General features: G+C 48.4%; 2 protein-coding genes across 4 annotated transcripts in view; one reads left to right on the top strand and one right to left on the bottom strand.

Annotated features, from left to right (window-relative positions):
- Window positions 1-13,659, top strand: part of CERS5 (ceramide synthase 5) — a 43,251-nt gene extending 29,592 nt beyond the window's left edge. For 2 of the 3 annotated variants that reach the window (XM_048832298.2, XM_048832297.2), the window contains 4 exons: window positions 4,902-5,030; window positions 5,354-5,460; window positions 7,688-7,844; window positions 12,421-13,659. In XM_048832298.2, the coding sequence (XP_048688255.2) occupies window positions 4,902-5,030; window positions 5,354-5,460; window positions 7,688-7,844; window positions 12,421-12,573 (546 nt within the window). In that variant the 3' untranslated portion in view covers window positions 12,574-13,659. Of the gene's footprint in view, window positions 1-4,901; window positions 5,031-5,353; window positions 5,461-7,687; window positions 7,845-9,822; window positions 9,928-12,420 lie in introns of all 3 variants that reach the window. The other variant, XR_007354087.2, reaches the window with a different exon arrangement.
- A 5,378-nt stretch (window positions 13,660-19,037) lies between these two features.
- Window positions 19,038-19,919, bottom strand: COX14 (cytochrome c oxidase assembly factor COX14). Its single transcript, XM_048832293.2, has 2 exons — window positions 19,761-19,919; window positions 19,038-19,460 (listed from the first exon to the last, which is right to left on the bottom strand). The coding sequence occupies exon 2, from the start codon at window positions 19,449-19,451 to the stop codon at window positions 19,272-19,274; it is 180 nt and encodes a 59-aa protein (XP_048688250.1). The 5' UTR covers window positions 19,452-19,460; window positions 19,761-19,919; the 3' UTR covers window positions 19,038-19,271.
- Between the last annotated feature and the right edge of the window lie 4,751 nt (window positions 19,920-24,670).

Here is a 24,670-nt window from a genome sequence, read left to right as displayed (position 1 = left end):
GGAGTGGACTGCTCAGTGTGTGCTAACACAGTCCCTATCAGACACTTTGCTGGGAGGGCCAGAAGCTTCATCTGACAGTGGGGGAAATCAAGCAATTGTTGCTGGAGTATTATAGGGAGGGAGACAGAACCCAGGGGAGTAGGCTTGGTATTGTGGAGGAAAGAGGGTGCTGCAGATGGGTATTATGGGAGGGGAGAGAAGTTTTATGTATGGGTTTTTTCTGCTTCTATCTTGGCCTTTTGCCCTGGGTAGAGACTCACTCTCCATCTATCTACAGCATTACCTAGAAAACAAAGGTTTCCTGAGACAGCTTGGCAGGTAGGGTAACTTTATTAATAAACCTTTTGCAGTGGATATTACCAGCCTCAACAAGGTCAGAGGAAGTTACCATGGGGTTTGATTACGAGATGAATCTCCCAGCATACTCCCCACCCAAGATGTGGAGGCTGGGTGCAGCTAGGAGATAGGGATGTAAATAGCATTTTCAAAAAGTAACCATTTAAACTATTAAAAGTCTATTAGTTAAATATTTAACCGTTAAGGAGTTCACAACATAGGTGGGGAACGATGGGTGTGGGGGGTGCTCCAGCACCCCCACATTTTATGTGGGGCTCTGCTGCTGCCCTGGGCAGCTGGGACCCTGGGCACGCAGGGCCGGCAGCCAGGACCACAGGTGCCCGGGGCTGGCAGCTGAGTTTAATTGTTAACCGAATACATTATCAATAAGACTGATGCTTATCGGTTAATATTTTACATCCCTACTAGGAAAAAAGAAGTTGTTAAACCTGCCACAAGGGCCCCTCCCAAAGTAAAATGTTTCTTTCCATCAGAGTTCAATTGATAAAATTAATCTCAGTGGTTTGGACTCTCCATGACCTCATTCACACTGGGGATAGGGCCCTTGCTAAAAGACCTTTCATTAAACTCTGATGGGGCTCTTAGCTCATTAGGAGCCACAGACAGACCTTGACAGCTTCTTGAGAGTCGGCTGCCTGTGTGAGTAAAATTATGTAAGAAGTGTGCCCAAGTTTCTAGAACTATATCAGCCCTCCTTCGTGTTGGCTTCTTCCAAGGGCCATGATGCTCTACCCGTTATTGTGAAGGAGGAAAGGCCAGATGCTGCAGTCTCATTTTAGCCTGATTGCTGGCACCTATGTTGGGCACCTCACCCACTGTCTGTTTGAAAAAAGCCCAGCTAGTGGACCCTTGCTCCAATGGTAGACTGTGAAATTGCAAACTATTCCAGTAAAACTCAGCCCATAGAAAACAGTGTCAGACAAGACAGAACACTTCGACCCTCCTTAGGTCAGGTTCAATGAGTCAGTAAAAACCTTTTTCTTACTACTTGGGTTACTATTCCCAGAGAAGCTAAATCAACAATCTAAGTAGGTCTTCTCCGGCAGTCAGATATTTAAAGCCTGGGTAACTGGATCTACTTACCTTTTGTTTCTACGGGCCTCTGAACTGTCAATTCTTTTGGTCAGAGATACTTGCTGTTAACTGCCCCTCAAGTGGCTGTCTTTCCCTCTGTGCAGCTAGGTTTTGTTGAACAGATTGGGAAGTTGCTTGGCTGCTCTTCCCTGAACCCCCATGAAGAAGTCTGGCTCTAGGTTAGCATGCAGACTCTTCCCTTCTTGATTCTGATGCTTAGTATCTGAATTGCATAGCTCAGGATTTCAAGTAGTGCTGTCCTTGCTGGTAATGTTCAGAACTTGCTTCATGTCCTGGACAAGTGAGGAGCTTGCTGAGGCATCTGATCTCTGCATAATCATTTCTTTGGCATGTAATAAGAGAAGCCATGGTCTGTCCCAGGCCATTCAGTATTCAGAATGTGCACTTGCCCCATGCTGGCATCTTGTCACCAAGTGACTGTCTCCTCATCACCAGAAAAGGGAAGACCGTCCCTTTCAAAGGGCTGGGCTGGGACTGGTCCATGCTTAGTGCAGATTCAACTGTGATTAAATTGGTAGGTGACTCCCACATTGTAGGGTAAGCAAATGCTAAGGGGAGAACCAAATAACAAATGAACCTGGAGTTTAGAGGTACGCAGCTGCAGGCAACAGTGCGAAGTTCAGTCTTAACATTAAGTCTGGTGGCTAGGGAAAGGGGGAAGAATGAAGGATGTGAACGAACAGCTCCAATGCTGTTCAGCGGTGCGGGAGTGAAAATGATCTGTACTGAAGTAGGGAAGAGATGAGTACAGCATGGGACCAGTGTCCCTATGTACCATGCTTATCTGCCAGTGCTGGCGCAGATGGGACAGCAGTGGGACAAATGGCCTGTGTCCCAGAGGAAGAGAAGCTGACAGCCAGGTAATGTTGAAATGAGGGACAGTGCAAGAATAATCTTGAGCTCCTGGAGTACATTCCCAACGTATTGTGGTGGCACACAGGTCATTGTAGTGAGTGTCTTCTAGTCTTCAGCATGTCCCTGGGTGTTACTTTAATTCAACTGAAGAACTCAGGGAGAGCCCCAAGAAATACTTGAATTCCTCATCCCTACCCACTTTCACTGTGTTTGGTCTTGGGGCAATATGAAATTCAGGCAGGGAGACAAGAGTCTGAAAAAAATCATATCTCAACTTTAAACTCTCCTGACACTGTTTTTCAAATCCTTAAAATTATAGAATGTAAACAGTGGTACTATAAATGTTTAAAATGGAGCCACAGAAGGTTCCACAAGTACAAGGATTGTTGATTAGAGAAACAAATGAGAAGTTATTTACTTGAAGAAACCAAGCCTTTTTGCGTAACTTGTTTAAACAGTGAAGTTTGATTTAGTAGCAATCATGTTTAACTAAACCTGGTCTTGATCCATTAAAGGGCTTATACAAAAGAGCCTTGTTAAGGTTGATTTGGGAAATCCCAGGTTTCATGGCTAAGTGAGAGAAATTATTGTGTGGAGGTTAAAACCCAGGACAGATGGATCTATTCCTAGCTTTGCCACTGACTAATTTGTGTCTCATTGGGCGAGGTGTTTTACCTCTGAACTTCATTTTCCTCATCTTTAACGTGATATGGATAATACTGCTGTGGGTGGTGTGAAGCTATGCTCATTAATGTATTTAAAATGCTTTGAGAGCTTTGGATAATAAAAGGTCTCATGGGCTACTATATTTACATTGACTGGTCATTAGTATCCATAAAATGGTGACAATCCCAAATGAGGTGTGTGTGTGTGTGTATATATATATATATATATATATATAAGTCAAATCTCCATATTGTAAATTCAGAGCGAGTACTCATGGGTACCTTAGTGCCAAAGCAGGTCAGTTGGATAAAAGTTGGTGCTAACTGGCATTTTCAGGAGCTGTGACATTCACTTGCAGTTGAGCAGCAATCATAGAACCATGGACTATCAGGGCTGGAAGGGACCTCAGGAGGTCATCTAGTCCCACCCCCTGCTCAAAGCAGGACCGATCCCCAATTAAATCATCCCAGCCAGGGCTTTGTCAAGCCTGACCTTAAAAACTTCTAAGGAAGGAGATTCCACCACCTCCAAAAGATGTGGGAATTATTTCTACCTTAGAAATCAAGGACAAGATTTCCAGTCTTCTCTTTACAACTGAATGCCTCGCTGAACAGGATGACCATGGGGCAAAGATGGTAGAAATGATTTAAAAAAATGAATTTGGAAAGTGACTTTTCATCCATGTGAATAGCAGAATGATGGCTGGTCATGATCACTAAAATCTAATTCCACTCTGCCGAGTTTTAGCCATTGGCTTAATGTTTGTCCTTGGAAAACAAACCGACAGTTCAGAGGAAACCAGCGGTTTTATACTCTTGCTCTATAAAGTGTAAAGTAGAAAATTGTCCCAATTCTTGTATTGACTTTGTCCCCCGTCCCCCCAAAATATTCTGTAACTTCTGGATTTGTTCTGTCCTGAAATACAAAAAGTCAAGCAAGCTATGGTAGATCTTGCAGCTGCAGAAATGGAGAGAGAGAAGCATTTGGGGCATTGTTTTCTATTCATTTTAATAAAGAATTCAGCACTACAGAAGTTGATTGATTCCCCGCTTGAAATGCCTTAACAAAGATGCAAATGCAGGACATAGATATTGGGGGGCTATGTCAGAAAATTGTATGTGTTGTAGAATTTTAATGGACTGATTTGCTGTTACTGTATTGCCAGGCAGGCCCTGATGCATGGACCACGCATGGCCTCTGCTTGCCTTACTTCTGGTGGGCTTTTCCCACTTGATAGCAGTAATAGCAGGTCTATTTCTTATTACTCAGGTCAGTGATCTCTAGAGTAGACCTTAGGGATACATCTACATGGCAATCAGAAACCTGTAGCATCAAGTCTACAGACTATGGCAGTAAAAACAGCCATGTAGGTATTTTGTCTTGGGCTGAAGCTCAGCCTCTGAAGCCCACCCGCCTCCTTGGATTTCAGTGCTCAAGCCTGAATGTCTGCAGAGCTATTTATAGTGCCACAGCTCAAGTCTGTAGACCCAGGCTCTGATACTCACTGCTGCTTGCCGTGTAGACATATGCTAGCAATGCAGTCATCCCAAAGCAGGGAGAGTCAAAGTGCAGGCCATATGTTGGCTTCTGGAGTTTTACAGTGAGGCCTGCAGATGTACTTATCTTTGCTACGGAGCTGCAGCCCAAGGAGACTACCATAGGCCCCAGCATGCAATATTCCATCTTGATTGAAGCAAAACTGTTAATCCCGATGCGGCATGCTGGGACCTGTAGTGTCTGTGGTCTGCACCTCCCAAGTAAAGATGATTGTGGCTGAAATCTGCTCTGCTTTTTGCAAACAAGGAGCTTGAGTGTCTGACCTAAAATAACCATATGGCCCTTTTTTTGTCAGTCGTGGTGCCCCTGTTATAAGTGTCTGTGATCATTTGGCTGCCAAAGATCCCTCACATTTCATCTTCCCCTTTCAGGATTTCCTGATCATGTTTGTCCATCACTTGGCTACAATTGGACTCATTACATTCTCCTATATGAATAACATGTTGCGGGTGGGAACTCTGGTGCTATGTCTACATGATGCCTCAGACTTCCTCTTAGAGGTAAGTTTGCCTGCTGCTTCCTGTCTGAGCTTTGCATCCCTAATGACAAAGGAGCACACTCTTGAGGCAAGAGGATAAAACCTAGCCTCTCCTGTTTCACCCCTTACCCTCCACACACAATCCAGACTGGATGTCCCAAAAACACACACTGCTGATTCCACTCTGTTGGCTTTCCCCCAGGACATCTCCCAAGTTGATGATAGTCCTTAAATGTTCCAAACTTCTTGGTGACTTAATGGCTTGAGTGCTCCAGCACTGTTTTCCATATGATCAAATGATTGTGTCTGGTGAATGCTGTTTTAACACTTTTGTGTTTTTCTCAGGCTGCAAAGCTGGCCAATTATGCTAAGTACCAGCGCCTGTGTGATGCCACCTTCATACTCTTTGGTGTTGTGTTCATAGTCACTCGACTGGGTATTTACCCTTTCTGGTAAGTACCTGGATCTTTCTGAATAGAGTCAAGTATTTGTTCCTTCCCTCCTCTAAAGGCAGTCTTTGTATTAGGGATCCTCTCGCTCATTACAGGCAGCCCCTCAGCATGAAGCTGCAGCCCTCCTAAACGTTGCTTAGGAGCAGAGCTTTGAGGTTTTGTCAGAGTGGTTTCTTCATGTTTTGTCATGTACTTAGAGTAGGAGCACCCCTAGTGTGAGCACAGAGTCAAAAAGTGCAGCTGAATGCCACCCCCAACTGCAGCCTACTCTCCCAGCCAGTAACTCCCAGACATTATACAGATCAGGCTTGTCTACACAGGGAACTAAGATGAATAAAATAAAGGTTTGACGTTAAAGCACCCCTAAACCTTTTGTGGATTTGGAGGGTTAAGCTTCAGTAAAGGCCACTTTACTTCCGACTGAGAGCATTTACCCAGCAATTTAGTGTGCATTAACTTCATATCATTAATAAATTTGTCCAGACTTTCCTGAGTGTCCCGGTGTAGACGAACCCACAGAACCAAAGGTGGTTTAATGTCTTTTGATAAGATCTTGTAAAAATTGAGATGCTAGTGAGGCATATCCTCCCTGAGGCAAGGTTCTGTTTGTAACGCTCTTCTTTATGGTCATCCGAAGTACCTAGCTCCTCTCCTGCTGGTCTCAGAAGATTGTCTGCCCTGACTCCTGTTCTAGCTGCATAGAGCCTGAAATAGGTATTGGGGTATTTTTGAATTTAGAAATCGTAGCTGTTTGTAATTAATCATTCCGTAATGAGATTCCCCTCCCCTCCACGTGGACAAAGTCAGGCTTGGTGGGATCTTGTTGCTGATCATTGTATTTATCCACGTCTTGTTTTCCTAGAGAAGGTGTCTTCTAAGGTCTGCTACACCTGGGTTTGTCATGGTCCTACATCCTTATTTTGTAAACAGCAAGGGCCTACTTTCCATCTCTTTGGGATGTATTTCTGGGGTAGGATAAGCTCCTATTTAGTTTTAGTTTTGTCCCCGTGGCAGAGGCACCAAGGGCCCTTGGAAAAGCATCCCTTTTAATTTTTGTATAGCTCCAAACAAATATAAAAGGGTCTAGATAGGGAAAATGTCGGTCCCCTCTGCCTGCCACAAATGATGCTCTCTTCGGACAGGCGGGTGTTACTGCTTTCCACTGACAAGTGAGGCAATCCTCTCTCTGCTCTTCACTCCATTGTCTGCCATGATGCAGACCACCCTGTCACTCAATGTGTCTTATAAATCTTGAATGTGGTTTCCACTGGCTGTAATGTAATTCCTCAGCTTCAGAGGGAGAACTTGTGAGTCTCCAGTTGCATCTGAAGCTTCTATGCTATTCCACTTAGTACAGGTTCCCTTCCCTGATCAGTGGTATAATGACATGAAACTGCATGCTGATTCCACCACAAGCTGCTGCCTAGGTAACCATTATTTTTAACTGCAACTAAGGCTCTGGATTCCCTTCCTGAAAGTTAATTTCTCATTTTTTCAATAAATGCTGAAAGCATTGATCTTTTAAAAAATCTCTCCGCAATCTACCCTAGTGACTACTTTATAAACAATCAGACTGCTTTATTAAATTCCTTAAGTACTGCCAATAAATCCCAGTGAAGAGAACAATTCCATAACCATCTTCAAGGAGGCACCTGGTTTTGACCCACTAGTTGGTTTTCAATTCCTTTGACTTGGGAGAAGGGACAGAGGAAATGGCTAGGAGTAAGGGAACAGCAGCTTCACTGTCAAAAATTCTTCAAAGCCCCCAGGTGGCATTCCTGACCTTTACATGTGGTCAAGATCATCTGTGCATGTGAATAAGGCTCATCTCTCCACTCAATGCCATGTATACATCCAAAACAGCATTGGTGATCCAAGCAATTGCCATCTCTCCCTCTGACGCCATTGTGAATGCTGATCGTACCCTGGAGAAGAGGGTGGAGAGTGGATTTTTATATTTAACCTAAATTCTGAGTCTCCACATCTTCTCCTATTGCTGCTTAGTTCAAGGGACTTTAACTCAAGTCCAGCTTCAGGCCTTTCTCTACTGTGCAAGGGACAGTAGATCAGGGGCATCACACTATGAAAAGAGCAAAGCAATAGAAGCTTAAATGGGACAGAAACCTATTGTGTGTCTGCCCAGTCAGCTCAGTTCAGAGTTGGAAACTGGGAATTCTAGTCAAGCAGCAAAGCAGCCAATCCAACAAGCTCCTTGATTTTCTTTTAGGATCTTGAATACTACCTTGTTTGAGAGCTGGGAGCTGATTGGCCCTTATCCTTCATGGTGGCTGTTCAATGGACTGTTGGTAACCCTGCAGGTTCTGCACATCATCTGGTCCTGTCTCATCATTCGCATTGCCTACAAGGCCTTGTTGCGAGGAAAGGTAAGGGCTCCTGTGGCTGGGCTGGCTCCTCTTTCTCTCTCATAAGCGCTGAGGTGATCAGGGCATCTGTTTGAAAATCAGAGGGAGACGTCTGCATTGTTCAGCGAGGCCAGTGCTGGCTCCAAGGTGAGGGTAGCAGGTTTGCTGCTTCCGTGAGTGACTAACTTCATCTAGGGCTGTCCTGGTCAGTTAGGCTTGGCAGGCTCTAGCACCCACGTGGCCCAAGTGTTTACATTAGGAGGCACACGCTTTTTGATGGTCTGGCCATGCAAGTGAATAATGCTGTCTGGCCTGTTCAAATGCTTTAATGACATCTTGCAGTTCAGTTTGTGTGTTGCTCTGCTTGTTCTGGTAACTTGATCAAGGCTTTTGCCTTCCCTCTTGTGGCAGCTTGAAGACCAATCACTCTCTATGCAGTACGAGGCGGGGAAGGTTGTGCTCCCTGGTTTAATCTGGAGCTGCCATTAGGAGCATCTAAATATCTTGGGGAAATTGTCCATGTTACAAAATCCAACCTTACCGACATCTAGGGTGATGTGAGCTCAATATCTGGAGCTCACTACAGTAATAACCCAGGATTAGGACTGTCGGTGCATATCCCAACAGTGCAACAATGTAATCCAGGTGAGGATGGCAAGGGAGGCTACTGGAAATGTAGTGGGACCTGCTGACAGTGGGCCAGTGGGACTCTGTTTATAGTGTCCAGTTTCAGCCTGCAGAATGTTCTGGTTAGAATGAATGCCTGATGGATAAGGGTGTGGACGGCAGCGCTTCGTGTTAGAGGGGAAGATGCTGCTCTCTGCTGCAGGCCCAGCTGCCTCAGAGAGGCGGTACGTATAAGTGTAGTTCAGTTAGTGTTCGTCCTAAGAGCATACTGTGCTCTCCCACTTGGCGCTCATGCCTGTCGCACCACTTCACTCAAAGATAAGCATTTCTTGGCCTGTCTGCCACCCCAGCCAACTCCTAGAATAAAAATAAAAGGCCTTGGAGCTTGCCTTTTGGAGCTGCTGTCCTGTCCCCAGCACATCAAAGCCTAGATGAGCTGTTACTGGCCTGGACTCTGATGCTAGTGCTGCTTTTTGGGGTTATACTGGAGTTCCCGGTATTTTGCCAGGTCTGCTTATGGAGGAGCGACTCTGTATCACCAAGACATGATCCTTGTAACAGTGATGCAAAGTCCTTCCATATGCCTTGAAAGACATGACAGGGAGGCAGCCTGAACTATCTCCTTCTGGCTCTGATGGACATCCAAGGAACAGAAGGAAAATTTCAAGCTGTGGCTTTTAGGTAAGTGCTCTGTGAAGAGGGATGCTTGTTCCAGACACAATCCATGGGCTTCTAGCACAGTTTCTTTTCCCCTGCTGCCTGTAGTTGATGATTTCCAGGCACCGGGGTGGGTGGAAGAGACAAATTCACATGCATTTGACTAGTAACAGGCCCTGAGTAGCTTGCTGTCAAGTTCCTCCCTATTGAATCAGTGGTTTTCAGGCCAGTGGCTGAAGGCTGGAGTACTTCAATTATCTTGGATCCTGCTCCCCATTTTTACCCATTTGTGTCATGGCTGGAAGCAGCTTCCTTCAGAGCCAGGCAGTGCTGTTTGATCCTCCACCAGAAGGGGTAGCTAGACAGTAACAGATGTTTGTGCCCCCCTAGCTGTTTGGGAACTAAGCCTGAATCCCACTCATGATTGCATTTTCACTGCCTATAGACTATTGGGCTGGTCTGTTTGTAGGGAACTTGTTTAGCCTAAAGGAATAGTTGAAGCAGTCCTCTGGCAATGTCTGTTGGGGGGAGGGCCTTCTGAGGGGTGGGGAAGGAGCATGTTGCAAGGTGTGTGTGTGTGTGTGTGGTCTATTATCATTTGTTACTGTCTTCCATGGCTGCTGCTAGTTTCCCAGTACAGTATCTGTCCGTGTAGCTGTCCCCACACCTGGAGGTCTATATCTCTCTCCTCTCCTTGCTTTTCTCTCCTGACCAGGTGACCTAGCCAGGAAAGGACTAGACCCTGCCTCTGTACTCTCCACTCTTTTCTCACTCCTTTTCTCTGTGCCAGATTGGAGCTGGACAGTTTCATCCCTTGCATGTAAGTGTAATCTGTGCTGTTGCTTGTAGAGTGGACCATGCGTGTGTCTCTTTCTCTCTGAGCTTTAAGACATAAATACAAAACTGTGAGTCTGAAAAGCTGTTTGGCTTCAGATGGGCTGGATTTTGCAGCTTCCTTTAAACTGCCTGCCTCATTGTGAGTTGCACCCAGGTTAACAAGGTGTGGTTACAGATCACAGGAACCTAAGGTGCTGGTTTGTCTAGTGGCTAGAACAAGGGACTGAGAGCCTGTTCCCAACTCTGCCGCAAACTGGCTGTGTGACTGTTGTTGGCCAGTGTATAAAAAGGGGATACCTGTTTCAGTGCTTGTAACACTGAGGAGATCTATGGATGGAGGGGGCTATAGCAACACACAGAATTATCTTTAGTTCTCACTTAAGAAAAACCAGATGGTGGAAAAATACTTTTCTCAAATGACTGTGGGACTAAAGCAGAATAACATCTAGGGGTTTCTGTTTCCTTTCCCTGGCCAGTTGAATTGCTAAAATGGGGTATGGTAGGGGAGGATAGGGAACCTCCAGCTGCAGAGGGGTTTCGGCACCTCCTAGGTTAAGTTTGCACATGCAGCTGGCCTGGTGAAACCCAGCCTGGAAATCATTAACTGGCACTGGCTTTCTGCCAGATTTTTCCATTTGTCAGGAAACTTGCTCTCTGAGTCTGTTTTGAGTCTGTATGCCAACTCAGAGTAGGCAGGGCTGATCCTGAACTTTGCTGGAATGTGTTAGTCACTGAGAAACTGCTTGCCCACCGTATACTTGAGGGCTGTTAGTTCCAGACTCACAGGTACAGGGAGCTTGTCTTGGGCTGTGCAAGGGTAGGGAAGTGCTCTATACAGGCAATGGGGAAATAGGGAGACAGCTCACCTCCTGCAGCACCCATGCCTTTATAGCTGTGGCATTTAACCAGTTACTGGGTTACTTGTGTATGATTAAATCTGAGTTAGTGAGCTTTTCGCATTGTTGTTTGCAGTGTTGTAGCTGTATTGGTCCCAGGATGTGTGAGACAAGGTGGATGAGATAATCCTTTATTGGACTGACTGCTGTTGGTGAAAGAGACAAGTGCTTGAGCTCCACAGAGCTGCTCATCAGGTTTGGTCATCTCTGTGGAGCTCTAAAGTTTGTTTCTTTCACCAACAGCAGTCAGTCCAATAAAAGATATTTCATCACCCACCTTCTCTTTCACACTGTCATGCATCATTTGGCATTATACTGATGATACACTGCCCCCTTGTGGTAAACTTTAAGGAGCGAATGCCATGAAATTGCATGGCTGACTTCTCTAGTCTTCAGACTTTGAAACCTGACATTTCAGGTTTCAGAGTAGCAGCTGTGTTAGTCTGTATTCACAAAAAAAAAAGAATTTGTGGCACCTTACAGATGAACAAATTTGTTAGGCACAGGTGCCACAAGTACTCCTTTTGTTCTGAAATTGTACATCAAACTCTCTCCCCGGCCAATACCTTGTAAAGCACGGGGAGAGATTTTGGAGGATTCTAAGGTTCACATGCAAACTAGACAGATCCTATGATCATAAGACCTAAGAGTGGCCATCTGTAGAGATGTAAATTATAAAGGCTTTCTGGTTATAGATGCTTTCTGCATTCCTAGTGTCATTTGCATGACTGTAAATTAACCTTTCCCTTCTACAGACCACCATTCAAATGTATTTTGGCTCACAAATTAAGAGTTTGATGTGTACACCCATTCCTAAGAAGAGGGGTTCCCAAAATGTGGTCAGGATACCACTGGTGGTACATGCGCTTGACGTTTCATCAATGCACTTCACAATAACTTTTTACAAAGGTGGTACATGAATCAATAAAGTTTGGGAACTGATGCCTTAGATAACTAACCCACTGTGTAGTTCTCTGTAAACAGGCTCTAAAGACGGAAGCATCTTATGCAAATGGTGATGTGCTAAATGGGGCCAGTTCCTTTTTGAAATAAAACATCAGTACTCTTTTGAGCAAACCTTAAAAACAAACAAACTCATCCCTTTAGAAACTAAAACTGATTACCAAAAGGTGTCTGAACAAGCTGGTAACTCATAATTTAGTACTAAAACAAATATTTCTAATTTGCCATTTGGAAAGGCATCCTTTATAATCTGTGCTATAATTTAGCTACTGGAAGAAGGATCAAACAGTGATATATTGCTATGGGCTCCTTCCATGGATCTGAAATCACTTCAAAACATCCATGTGAAGAGAGCTATAATACTGAACTGGAAGTGCAAAAGTTAGCTTGGCCAAAGCTGTACATCATCATCATCTCTTGACTTGGTCCCCTGTTCTGAATTCTGTACCATGCTCCCTATATGTGGTTGGAAGGTCCCACTTGTGGGGTTCAACTTTAAATAATTCAAAGAATCTAATACGGGGGAAACTGATCAGATAGACAAGACCTCTCAAATAGCTGTTCCCTATGAATTTGTAATCTTTCTTCCACTTCTGCCTTTGATTTTAAACTTTCAGGTATCAAAAGATGATCGCAGTGATGTAGAGAGCAGTTCTGAAGAGGACGACATGACTTCAAATAGCACAAAAGGAATCTTCAGCACTTCAAGCAATGGTGCCAATCGGATTAATGGTCATGTGGCTAGTGCCCAATGGGCAGAAGAGGAGTAATGCTGGGGGAGGCCTCCAGCAAACATGGACTTGGGTCTAAATATCTAGATGTGTTGCACTCCACATTCCTAAGTGATCTTTAATCAAGATACCCCTTCCCTCAAAAAACATCCATCAACTCTGAGATGGGCACAATCCAGACCAGTCTAAGGTTTCACACCACAGAAGGGACCGAACCGAGCCAATTACTAATGCAAAAACAAAGATGCAAATTTAACTTAAGAATATAAGCCATTTTGTATTTAATAGTCCCATCTCTAATATTATTTGCAAAAGTATTTTTGTGTGACAAACTGAGTTTGGGCTGGGATGGACATTGACTGTGGACTGGTTAAGGTACCATTCCAAAAATGTTTCTTGACCCAGTGCAAGTTCAGTATGTTTTCTTGCTGCATTCCAGGATCCATTTAGATTGTGGTCTGGTATCACCCAGATACATCATGCTGTAAGCTGTACCACAGAGGGTTTTTTAAATCATTTATAAATTATCAGTCCTGCTGTGACTCTGTGTTACAGCCATGCATTGAATCAGATTGTGATGGACAAAGAGTGTTTTAACTTGCCATTGGGATGCTATGTGCTAAAGAGAGTATAATTTATAATCTGTGCTGTTAAGATGGACCAAGTGGTATTTGATGCCCATCCAAAGTCTTAAATACAACCTAAAAAATGTTGCACGCCTGACCTTAATTTAGAGAAATATCACAGCATATGCATACCTGCAGCTCATGTGAATTTGAAGACTTTTTTTACAGGAGTTACAGGCTATGGTTGGTTAGATTTATAAGACAGGACATTAGCCAAAGATGGAGCAATGCTCGTGGGTTATATTAACTTTCCACACAGGCAGAGGTTGCAGCCCTGCCTGTGTGTTTTTAAAGACAGAAGTGAGCATTGCTGCAGCTGCCTTTCCACACCACTGACTTCGGAAATCAGGACAGCAGAGGCTTTGCTTCTTTCTTTACTCAATGGTACTTCAGGGGCAATGGAAGACACCTGAGTGTCATAATCATGTGCAGAACTTCAGAAATTTGAGTTATTTTATACAATTGTTTACTCTTATCTGATTAAAAAAAGCTTCAGAAATTTGTTTGACTTGCATTTTTTCTGCATTTCTCTAAAACAGCAGCTCCTGCTCTGTAAACTTCTCTCACCTTGATGTATTGGAGGATTGGGCCAAAAGAAATCTGATGAGGTTCAATAAGGATAAGTGCAGGGTCCTGCACTTAGGATGGAAGAATCCAATGCACTGCTACAGACTAGGGACCGAATGGCTAGGCAGCAGTTCAGCGGAAAAGGACCTAGGGGTGACAGTGGACGAGAAGCTGGATATGAGTCAGCAGTGTGCCCTTGTTGCCAAGAAGGCCAATGGCATTTTGGGATGTATAAGTAGGGGCATAGCGAGCAGATCGAGGGACGTGATTGTTCCCCTCTATTCGACATTGGTGAGGCCTTATCTGGAGTACTGTGTCCAGTTTTGGGCCCCACACTACAAGAAGGATGTGGATAAATTGGAGAGAGTCCAGCGAAGGGCAACAAAAATGATTAGGGGTCTAGAACACATGACTTATGAGGAGAGGCTGAGGGAGCTGGGATTGTTTAGCCTGCAGAAGAGAAGAATGAGGGGGGATTTGATAGCTGCTTTCAACTACCTGAAAGGGGGTTCCAAAGAGGATGGCTCTAGACTGTTCTCAGTGGTAGCAGATGACAGAACGAGGAGTAATGGTCTCAAGTTGCAGTGGGGGAGGTTTAGATTGGATATTCGGAAAAACTCTTTCACTAAGAGGGTGGTGAAACACTGGAATGCGTTACCTAGGGAGGTGGTAGAATCTCCTTCCTTAGAGGTTTTTAAGGTCAGGCTTGACAAAGCCCTGGCTGGGATGATTTAACTGGGAATTGGTCCTGCTTCGAGCAGGGGGTTGGACTAGATGACCTTCAGGGGTCCCTTCCAACCCTGATATTCTATGATTCTATTGAGCAAGTTTAGCATATAAGTAAGAAATCCTATACACTGCAGAAAGTTGTTGAATTGCTCCTAAACTAGTGAACCCCCCTAATACTCTAGGCAGCATGGTGCCAGTAGGGACTGCTGTCTCAAATGAGAGAGAATAGTGTTTAAGATTCAGTGCTTCACTTAAGTGCCAGCTATGGTGCTCTGACTATAGGTCAAACGAGCTTTAATCAAGTGACAGGCTCTTCACAAACATTTTGTAAAATTATTCACTGTGCACGAAGCTGGACACATTACCTCCATGAATATTTTCATTATTCCTAGCTCCAATAATTTCTATTCAATGTCCCTAAATTGCCCCAGAGTTAGTGTACCTTGCTAAACTTTCACTATGTGTTCTACTCACATACATCTGTAGCAAAAGAACCCTATGTCTAGTATGGCCAAATACTTTTCCAAGTAGCCTTTGCCAAACCTACTTCCACTTCATACTGTCTTGAGAGAAATACTTACACATCCTGCAATTACTATTAAGGAAACTCTAAAGTTAATAAGAGGAACTAGCAGCTGTGGCTTACCTGTTTTATAGCACTGTTATTCTAGTAGCATTGAGATAAAACAGTCCAAAGCAAAGTTCAGACTGCACCAGGCCCTCTGTCTGTTAGGCTTGGTGTTGAGACCAAAATCTACAGCAAACTCCACTGTCCATAATTTTTTTTCCAACTAAAGGAAAGTTCTTGTAAGAATTTGCTTAGTCTATTTTCTACTTTTAATCTCAAGCCTGTCCCCAGAACTGTCTAACATTGAAATGAAACTCTAAGCTTGTGGAAGTGAGCATCTGGCCATGGGGAGGAGGACACACAACTGTTAAATTCATGCATTTCTGGATCGTTTGGTGACTGGAAGACTTTACCGTGGATGTGAAACTATTGTTTACAAAATCTAATATGCTTGGAAGCAGGACTCAGTCCAAAGCTGTTCCGGAAATTTGTTCTCCACTTCCTCAGTTTGAGTCTACACTAAGAAATTAGGTCAGTATAACTCACTCAGCAGTGTGAAAAAACCACCCCCCCCCCCCAAGCAATGCAGTTAAACTGACTTAACTCCTGGTGTAGACAATGCTAGGTCAATGGGAGAATTCTCCTAGGCTACATCTACAGTACAGCCAGACTCCACTCTCTGAGATTGATTTAATGGGTATAGTGAACACCCACCAAATCAACAGCAGCTCGCTCTCAAGTTGATGCCTGTACTGTATGCCTGATGAGAAGAGTAAGGTAAGTCGGTGGGAGAATTTCTCCCCTCGCCCTCTGCACTGTGCAGACCCTGCAGTAACTTGACCTACCCAGACAGCTGTTGGGGAAAACAACACAGCAGGACACAGCATATCTAGCAAGTTCTTGGAATGTATTGGATAATTTATTTCAGAAGGTGGAGAAAGCTACGGGGGGGAGGCCGTTCTAGATTTGATTTTGACAGACAGGGAGGAACTGGTTGAGAATTTGAAAGTGGAAGGCAACCGGGAAGAAAGTGATCATGAAATGGTAGAGTTCATGATTCTAAGGAATAGTAGGAGGGAGAACAGTACAATAAAGACAATGGATTTCAAGAAGGCAGACTTTAGCAAACTCAGGGAGTTGGTAGGTAAAATCCCATGGGAAGCAAGTCTAAGGGGAAAAAACAATTGAACGACAGTTGGCAGTTTTTCAAAGAGACATTATTAAGGGCACAAGAGGAAATTATCCTTACTGTGTAGGAAAGATAGGAAGTATGGCAAGAGACCGCCCTGCTTAACCAGGAGATCTTCAATGATCTAAAACTCAAAAGAGAATCCTACAAAAAGTGGAAACTTGGTCAAATTACAAAGGATGACTGGTTTCAGAGTTTCTACTGAATACATCTGATGAAGTGAGCTGTAGCTCACAAAAGCTTATGCTCAAATAAATTTGTTAGCCTCTAAGGTGCCACAAGTATTCCTTTTCTTAAAGGATGTCTATAAACAAACAAGTATGTAGGGACAAAATTAGAAAAGCCAAGGCATAAAATGAGATCAAACTAGCTAGGGACATAAAAGGAAACAAAACATTTTACAAAGACATTAGAAGCAAGAGGAAGACCAAGGACAGAGTAGGCCCATTACTCAATGAGGGGGGAAAGACAAAGGAAAATGTGGAAATGGCAGAGCTGCTTAAAAACTTCTTTGTTTTTCACCAAGAAGGTTGGTGGCAATTGGACATCTAGCATAGTGAATGCCAGTGAAAATGAGGTAGGATTAGAGTCTAAAATAGGGAAAGAACAAGTCAAAAATTACTTAGACAAGTTAGATGTCTTCAAATCACCAGGGCCTGATGAAATGCATCCTAGAATACTTGAGGAGATATGAGCCATTAGCAATTATTTTTGAAAAGTCATGGAAGACTGGAGAGATTCCAGAAGACTGGAAAAGGGCAAATATAGTGCCCATCTATAAAAAGGGAAATAAGGACAACCCAGCGAATTACAGACCAGTCAGCTTAACTTCTGTACCCAGAAAGATAACGGAGCAAATCATTAAGCAATTAATTTGCAAAACACATAAGAGATAATAAGGTGATAAGTAATAGCATGGATTTGTCAAGAACAAATCATGTCAAACCAACCTGATAGCTTTCTTTGACAGGATAACAAGCCTCATGGATGGGGGGGGAGCTGTAGATGTAGTATATCTTGACTTTAGTAAGGCTTTTGATACTGTCTCGCATGACCGTCTCATAAACAAACTAGGGAAATACAACCTAGATGGAGCTACTATAAGGTGGGTGCATAACTGGTTGGAAAAATCATTCCCAGAAAGTAATCATGAGTCCTTCACAGTCATGCTGGAAGAGCTTAAGGAGTGGGGTCCGGCAGGGATCGGTTCTGTTCAATATCTTCATCAATGATTTAGATAATGGTATAGAGAGTACACTTACAAAGTTTGAGGACGATACCAAGCTGGGAGGGGTTGCAAGTGCTTTAGAGGCTAAGATTAACGTTCAAAATGATCTGGAGAAATGGTCTGAAGTAATTAGGACAAATGCAAAGTACTCCACTTAGGAAGGAACAATCAGTTGCACACATACAAAATGGAAAATGACTGCCTAGGAAAAAGTACTGTGGAAAGGGATCTGGGGGTTGCAGTTGCTAAGCTAAATATGAGGCAACAGTGTAATGCTGTTGCAGAAAAAGCAAACATCATTCTGGGATGTATTAGCAGGAGTGTTATAAGCAAGACACGAGAAGTAATTATTCTGCTCTACTCCGCCCTAATTAGGCCTCAACTGGAGTATTGTGTTCAGTTCTGGGCACCACATTTCAGATGTGGTCAATTTGGAGAAAGTCCAGAGAAGAGCAACAAAAATTATTAAAGGTCTAGAAATCATAACCTATGAGGGAAAAATTGGTTTTGTTTAGCCTGGAGAAGACTGAGAGGGGACATGATAACAGTTTTCAAGTACATAAAAGGTTGTTGCAAGGAGGGAGAAAAATTATTGTCCTATCCTCAGAGGTTAAGAACAAGAAGCAATGGGCTTAAATCACAGCAAGGGCACTTTAGGTTGGACATTAGGAAAAACTTCCTAACGGACAGAGTAGTTAAGCACTGGAATAAATTGCCTAGGGAGATTGTGGAATCTCCATCATTGGGGATTTTTAAGAACAGGTTGGACAAACACCTGTCAGGGATGGTCTAGATAATACTTAGTCCTGCCTTGAGTGCAGGGGACTGGACTAGATGACCTCTCGAGGTCCCTTCCAGTTCTACGAGTCTATGTCGACTCCAGCTACATTATTCATGCGTAGCATAGGTCAACTTATTGCAGTCGTTGAGACATAGTCCTATTAACCTAGCTACTGCCTCTCAGGTAGATTACCTATGCTGCCTGGAGAACCCCTCCAATCAGTGTAGGTAATGTCTCCATTGAAGCATTATAGGGATACAGCTACAGTGTTTTTAAGTTTGAGTAACAGCCGTGTTAGTCTGTATTCGCAAAAAGAAAAGGAGTACTTGTAGCACCTTAGAGACTAACCAATTTATTTGAGCATGAGCTTTCGTGAGCTACAGCTCACTTCATCAGATGTATACCGTGGAAACTGCAGCAGACTTTATATACACACAGAGATCATGAAACAATACCTCCTCCCACCCCACTGTCCTGCTGGAGGTATTGTTTCATGATCTCTGTGTGTATATAAAATCTGCTTCAGTTTCCACGGTATACATCTGATGAAGAGACTGTAGCTCACGAAAGCTCATGCTCAAATAAATTGGTTAGTCTCTAAAGTGTTTTTAAGTGTAGACAAGCCCTCAGTCTCCCTCAACCTGCGGCTATTCAGTTTGCTGGCCTGGAAGTGGAGAATTTTAGAAGAACGGCATCAAGGAAGACGCCCCCCCCCCACCCCCGTGAGGGGTTTTGAGTAAAATTGTGTATTGATGTTGATTTAACTGACTTACTCCTCCACTCAGGTGGTTCTAGTCACATACTGACAAGAGAAGAAATAAGTAAAATATTTAATCACGTGATCAAAACCGATGCTTACACAGAGTTACTTTGTAACGTCTCACTAGTGCAGAAAAACTCAAGACACGGTCGTGTGCCTGAGGAAAACCCCAAGTGATCTAAGCTAGCCCTCATTTGTGATCGGGAAGGGTTGCACGTGCTACCTGATTACTGCAGCAGGCGTAATCTCAACCTAGCCTCTGGCCATGCAGCCGGCCAGAGAGCAGGACTCAGTCCTCAACGACCCCTGTCTGTAGCTGGTTCTGTTCAGGCGGCTTCAGGGCTTTCTGGCGCTGGAAGTAGCGGTAAACCCTGGCGCTGCAGAGATAGCCCCCGTAGACGGTCAGAAGCATCATGGAGCCGGAGAAGGCCTTATACCCAAAGTCCGCGAGCTGCTTGGCGGAGGCCATGCTCGTCCCCTGGAAAACACAAGGCCGGTCTCAGCCGCGGCCCGCCGAGGCCTGGCGGCCAGAGCCCGCGGGGCCCAACGCGCTTCGCCCGGGAGAGCGCAGGCCCGTCCCCCTCCCGCGGCGAGCCCGGGCGCGCCCGAAGCCGGCCGGGCTCCGGCAGGTCCCCGCGGGGCCGGGAGCAGCCCGGCTGCCCATGGCCGCGGGCCCCCGAGCCTCGCACACCGACCGCGGCCTCCCGCCGCCGCCCGGAGCGACCCGCCCCCCCGCGCGCCGAGCGGCAGGGCGGGGCCAGCCCCCCGCGACCGTCACCTCCTGCCGGGCGCGCTCGAGAGGACGCGTCTCGGAGACCGGGGTCGGCGGCAGTTCCGGGTCGGACGCCTCGCGCGCACCCCGCCCTCAGCCCGGTCACCGTTCCCCAGAGGCGACGCCCTTCCGGTCACGTGTTTCCAGCCGGGCGGCGGAAGTCAGGTGCCGTAGCGCAGGGCGTTCTAGGCCGGTGCATGCTGGGAGCTGTAGTCTCCGTGGGTGTCTGCCCCCCTCGGGCGGGGCGATGGGGGAGCCAATGGCGGTTGGGGGGCTGGGGCAGTGACGCGGGCTGTCTCCCCCTCTGCCTGTCCCTGCGTTGCTCATTAGCCTCGCCGGCCACAGGGCGCCTGGCACGTGACCCCCCCAGTCACGTGCACGGTCACAGGCCCCCCCCTCCCCTCGGCAGAGCGGAGCCCCCAGTCCCACGTGCCGCCGATGCTCCGGGCCGGGCCGGGCCCGGCGGGGGGGCTCAGAGCTCAGTATCCCCCGCCCCTGCGGAAACCCCGTCACGCCGGGGGGGGCGGGGCGCGGCAGCACCCCTGGTGCCCGCACCACGGCCCCGCCCCCGCCCGCTATGCCCAGCCCCGCTGGCCCCGGCGGGCGGCTCCGGCGGCTCCGGATACCGCCTGAGGGGGCGGCGGGGGGGGGCTCCTCCAAACCGCTCAGCCTGTGCCGGGGGCGCGCGCTCTGGGGGGGGCGCGCTCCGGGGGGGGCCGGGCCGCGCTCGGGGGGGGGCGCGCTCCGGGGGGGGCCGGGGGCGCGCTCCGGGGGGGGCGCGCTCTCCAGCCCCCCCTCAGGGCACCAGGCTCCGAGGCTGCTTCGGTGCGGGGAGCGGGCGGGCGCGGCGGCGCGGAGACGGGCTTTGGCGGGCTGCAGCTCGCGAGCCTCCGGGTCCCCTCGCGGACACAGGCGGGCCCGGGAACACGTGAGCCTGCAGCGGCCGCCGCCCGGTGCCGCTGGCTCCCGCCCCAGCCCCGTCACCCGGGAGTCTGTCCTGCTGCCACCGCTCCTGCCCCAGCCTCCCGCCCCGCTCGTGGGGCAGAGCCGGGTCCGCCCGCCTCCGTTCGCCTCCGCTCCGCCCCTCCACGGGCTCCTTCCCCACGCGCCTCCCACCGTGACTCTACCCCTGCCCCCCCCCGCGTGACATCAGCTGCTACCCCTGCCCCCCCCGCGTGACATCAGCTGCTACCCCCTGCCCCCCCCCGCGTGACATCAGCTGCTACCCCTGCCCCCCCAGTGTGACATGAGCTGCTACCCCCTGCCCCCCCCGCGACATGAGCTGCTACCCCCTGCCCCCCCCGCGTGACATCAGCTGCTACCCCTGCCCCCCCAGTGTGACATGAGCTGCTACCCCCTGCCCCCCCGCGTGACATCAGCTGCTACCCCTGCCCCCCCACGTGTGACATGAGCTGCTACCCCCTGCCCCCCCATTTGACATGAGCTGCTACCCCCTCTGTTCTCCCCACATGTGACATGAGCTGCTACCCCCTGCCCCCCCCGCTTGACATCAGCTGCTACCCCCTGCCCCTCCGCAACATGAGCTGCTACCCCCCTGTCCCCCCGCGTGTGACATGAGCTGCTACCCCCTGCCCCCCCCGCGTGACATCAGCTGCTACCCCCCTGCCCCCCCCGCGACATCAGCTGCTACCCCCTGCCCCCCCCCGCGTGACATCAGCTGCTACCCCCTGCCCCCCCGCGTGACATCAGCTGCTACCCCCTGCCCCCCCCGCGACATCAGCTGCTACCCCCTGCCCCCCCCCGCGTGACATCAGCTGCTACCCCCTGCCCCCCCCGCGTGACATCAGCTGCTACCCCTGCCCCCCCAGTGTGACATGAGCTGCTACCCCCTGCCCCCCCATTTGACATGAGCTGCTACCCCCTCTGTTCCCCCCACATGTGACATGAGCTGCTACCCCCTGCCCCCCCCGCTTGACATCAGCTGCTACCCCCTGCCCCTCCGCAACATGAGCTGCTACCCCCCTGCCCCCCCGCGTGTGACATGAGCTGCTACCCCCTGCCCCCCCACGTGTGACATCAGCTGCTACCCCCTGCCCCCCCCGCGTGACATCAGCTGCTACCCCTGCCCCCCCAGTGTGACATCAGCTGCTACCCCCTGCACCCCCCGCGACATGAGCTGTTACCTCTTGCACCCCCCCGTGTGACATGAGCTGCTACCCCCTGCCGCCCCGCGACATGAGCTGCTACCCCTGCCCCCCCGTGTGACATCAGCTGCTACCCCCTGCCCCTCCGCAACATGAGCTGCTATTCCCTGCCCCCCCGTGTGACATGAGCTGCTACCCCCTGCCCCCCCACGTGTGACATGAGCTGCTACCCCCTGCCCCCCCATTTGACATGAGCTGCTACCCCCTCTGTTCCCCCCACATGTGACATGAGCTGCTACTCCCTGCCCCCCCCGTGTGACATGAGCTGCTACTCCCTGCCCCCCCCCCGTATGACATGAGCTGCTTGCTTGTCTCCCGCACACAGTAGCATACCGTGCTTTTCCCGTGGTCCGCAACCCTCCCATAAAAAGGAAAGGAGTCCTTGTAATTTGTTCGTCTCTAAGGTGCCACAAGTACCCCTTTTCTTTTTGTGGATACACACTGTTACTCTGAAACCCTCCCATACTCACCTTTCTGTTGTTCATGTGAGCCCCTCACAGCACTCACATTAGATGTATTGGGGAGGAGAAAGAGGACAAGGGACTTGTATTCCCCTAAGGTAAGTTTGCACAGCAGCAGGTCTGTAGAGGAGGCTGCAGCCTGCTTACCGCCGAACAGGTGTCCCTCTCACAATAACACAGCACAAGTCACCTGTCACGGAGTCCCCGGGCGATGCTCTGGAACTGCTCCCTACGAGGCCAGGCAGGACTCTGGGGGAGTCTCCTCTCGGGGAGCAGCCTGTCTGCGGGACACAAAGCTCCCCTGGCTTCCACCTTCCTGGGTCTGACCTCAGAGCATTCAGCATCCTCTGCCCCTCTGCGCGCTTCCCCCAGCGAGTCCGCCCAGGCGGGGTCCTGGGGAAGCCAGAGGGTCCTGCACCCCAACTTCACAGTCAGACGTGACTCTCAGCCAGCCAGTAAAACAGAAGGTTTATTAGACGACAGGAACATGGTCTAACACAGAGCTTGTGGGTGCAGAGAACAGGACCCCTCAGCTGGGTCCATTTTGGGGGTCAGTAAGACAGACAACCCCGTCTGCACTTCACTGCATGTCCCCAGCCAGCCCCAAACTGAAACTCCCTCCAGCCCCTCCTCCCCATGGCTTTGTCCCTTTCCCGGGCCAGGAGGTCACCTGATTCCTTTGTTCTCCAACTCTTTAGATCTCACCTTGCAGGGTGGAAGGGCCAGGCCATCAGTTGCCAGGAAACAGGGTGTCGGCCATTCTCTGTGTCCAGACCCCTGCACACACCTGCCCTCTAGGGCTCTGCAACGATCATACACCCTTATCCCACCCCCTAGATACTTAAGAACTGCCTAGGGGAAACTGAGGCATCCCCACAATATTCAGAGGAAACATTAAGAACAGTCCCGCTTCGTCACAGCACCCACAGTTGCTATGCTGCCAGGATGCCGACTTAGCTCCTCCAAAGGGCCAGCAGCAAGGATATATGCTCACTGCTGCTAGCCCTGCAGCCTGAGGGCTAGCACCCTAGTGCTGACTTCATAAAAGTTTGCTCCAACTTGAAAGTCCCTCGCAGCCACAGACAAACTGAGAGTGGAAATGCTTAGGCTGCTTCCCTGCTTGCTTCATTTCTGGGTCTGCTGGCAAGTAAAGATCCCCCCCCCCCCCCCCCCCGCACCTGGGATCAGAACAGATGCAGCTCTTGGAGCCGCACTGACATCCAGAGTGCCCTTTGACGTGTGCTGTGTCTGCAGAACATAACTCCAAATGGCAAAGGGGAGACTTTTTATAGCCAGCGACCTCCAGCAGCTGGGCAGGGCAGGGGAGGGGAGCTTTTCCCCACGAACAGTGAGGCTCTCAGAGACAAGCTCTGCCCATCCTTGCCCCAGGGGATTTGGGCTCTGTCACACCTGCAGTGAAGTCTGATGGTAGGACCAAGCTAGCCACATCCCAGGTAAAGCTGCTCAGTGCTAGCACATCAAGTTCAGCCCTCGCTACTAAAAAACCCTCCACTACTGGATGTGACAAGGCAACCTGGGGAATACAGGAAGCACCTACCTGTAAAAGAAGCTGCTGCAGCCACATCCTTACACACACCCTGCCAGCCTGGCATCAGGCACTGCAATATCTGGACCACTGGGATCTGGGGCATGCAAGGCCAGGGTGTAAGAAGCCTGCTTGCAGGGGGACTGGAGAGCAGCTTATGGGGCAGGGTGAGAAGCATTTCAGAGACCCTCCCACCCTGCAATGGGCCTAGGCTGGAGTAATTCAGAGACTGCTCTGAGGGAGACGCTGGGACTCAGCTGTGGCTGGGTGGGAGAGTCCTCCTGCATATTAATGCGGGATCTCTGATAGAAGCACCTCATGCAAAAGGAGCTGGACTTCTCAGATCTCCAAGGCAATAGGAGCAGAAAGCCAGCACCAAGACTGGTGTCAGGGTGCAGGGGCGTAAGGTTCTTTCTCTTCTCTGTAGCTCCAGCAGGATCGGGAGGAGGCTGAAGCTGGCAGCCTTCTATACAGTCAGTTCAGTCTAAAGGTCAGAGGGTATCTGGAGAGAATGAGCATCTAATAAAAGGCACAAGAGTGACTGTAGTATCAGCAGATTAAGTTCCCCTGGCTAAAGCTTGGTGGGAGGGGGATTGGAAAGCTCACTTAGGACAAGGTGTGTTTTACAGGGAGGCAACCCAGCTGGAGGTACTTGGACAAGTTTTGCTAAGAGGAACCAGCGGTCCTGGGGTAAAACAGCATGGAGAATAAAGCCTCAAGGAACACACCAGCAAGACAGCATGT

This window comes from Caretta caretta, chromosome 20 (assembly GCF_965140235.1).
Source record: "Caretta caretta isolate rCarCar2 chromosome 20, rCarCar1.hap1, whole genome shotgun sequence".
Taxonomy (NCBI): Eukaryota; Metazoa; Chordata; order Testudines; family Cheloniidae; genus Caretta; species Caretta caretta.
The sequence above is the reverse complement of the archived record's forward strand: the minus strand, read 5'-3'. Positions and strand labels throughout refer to the sequence as shown.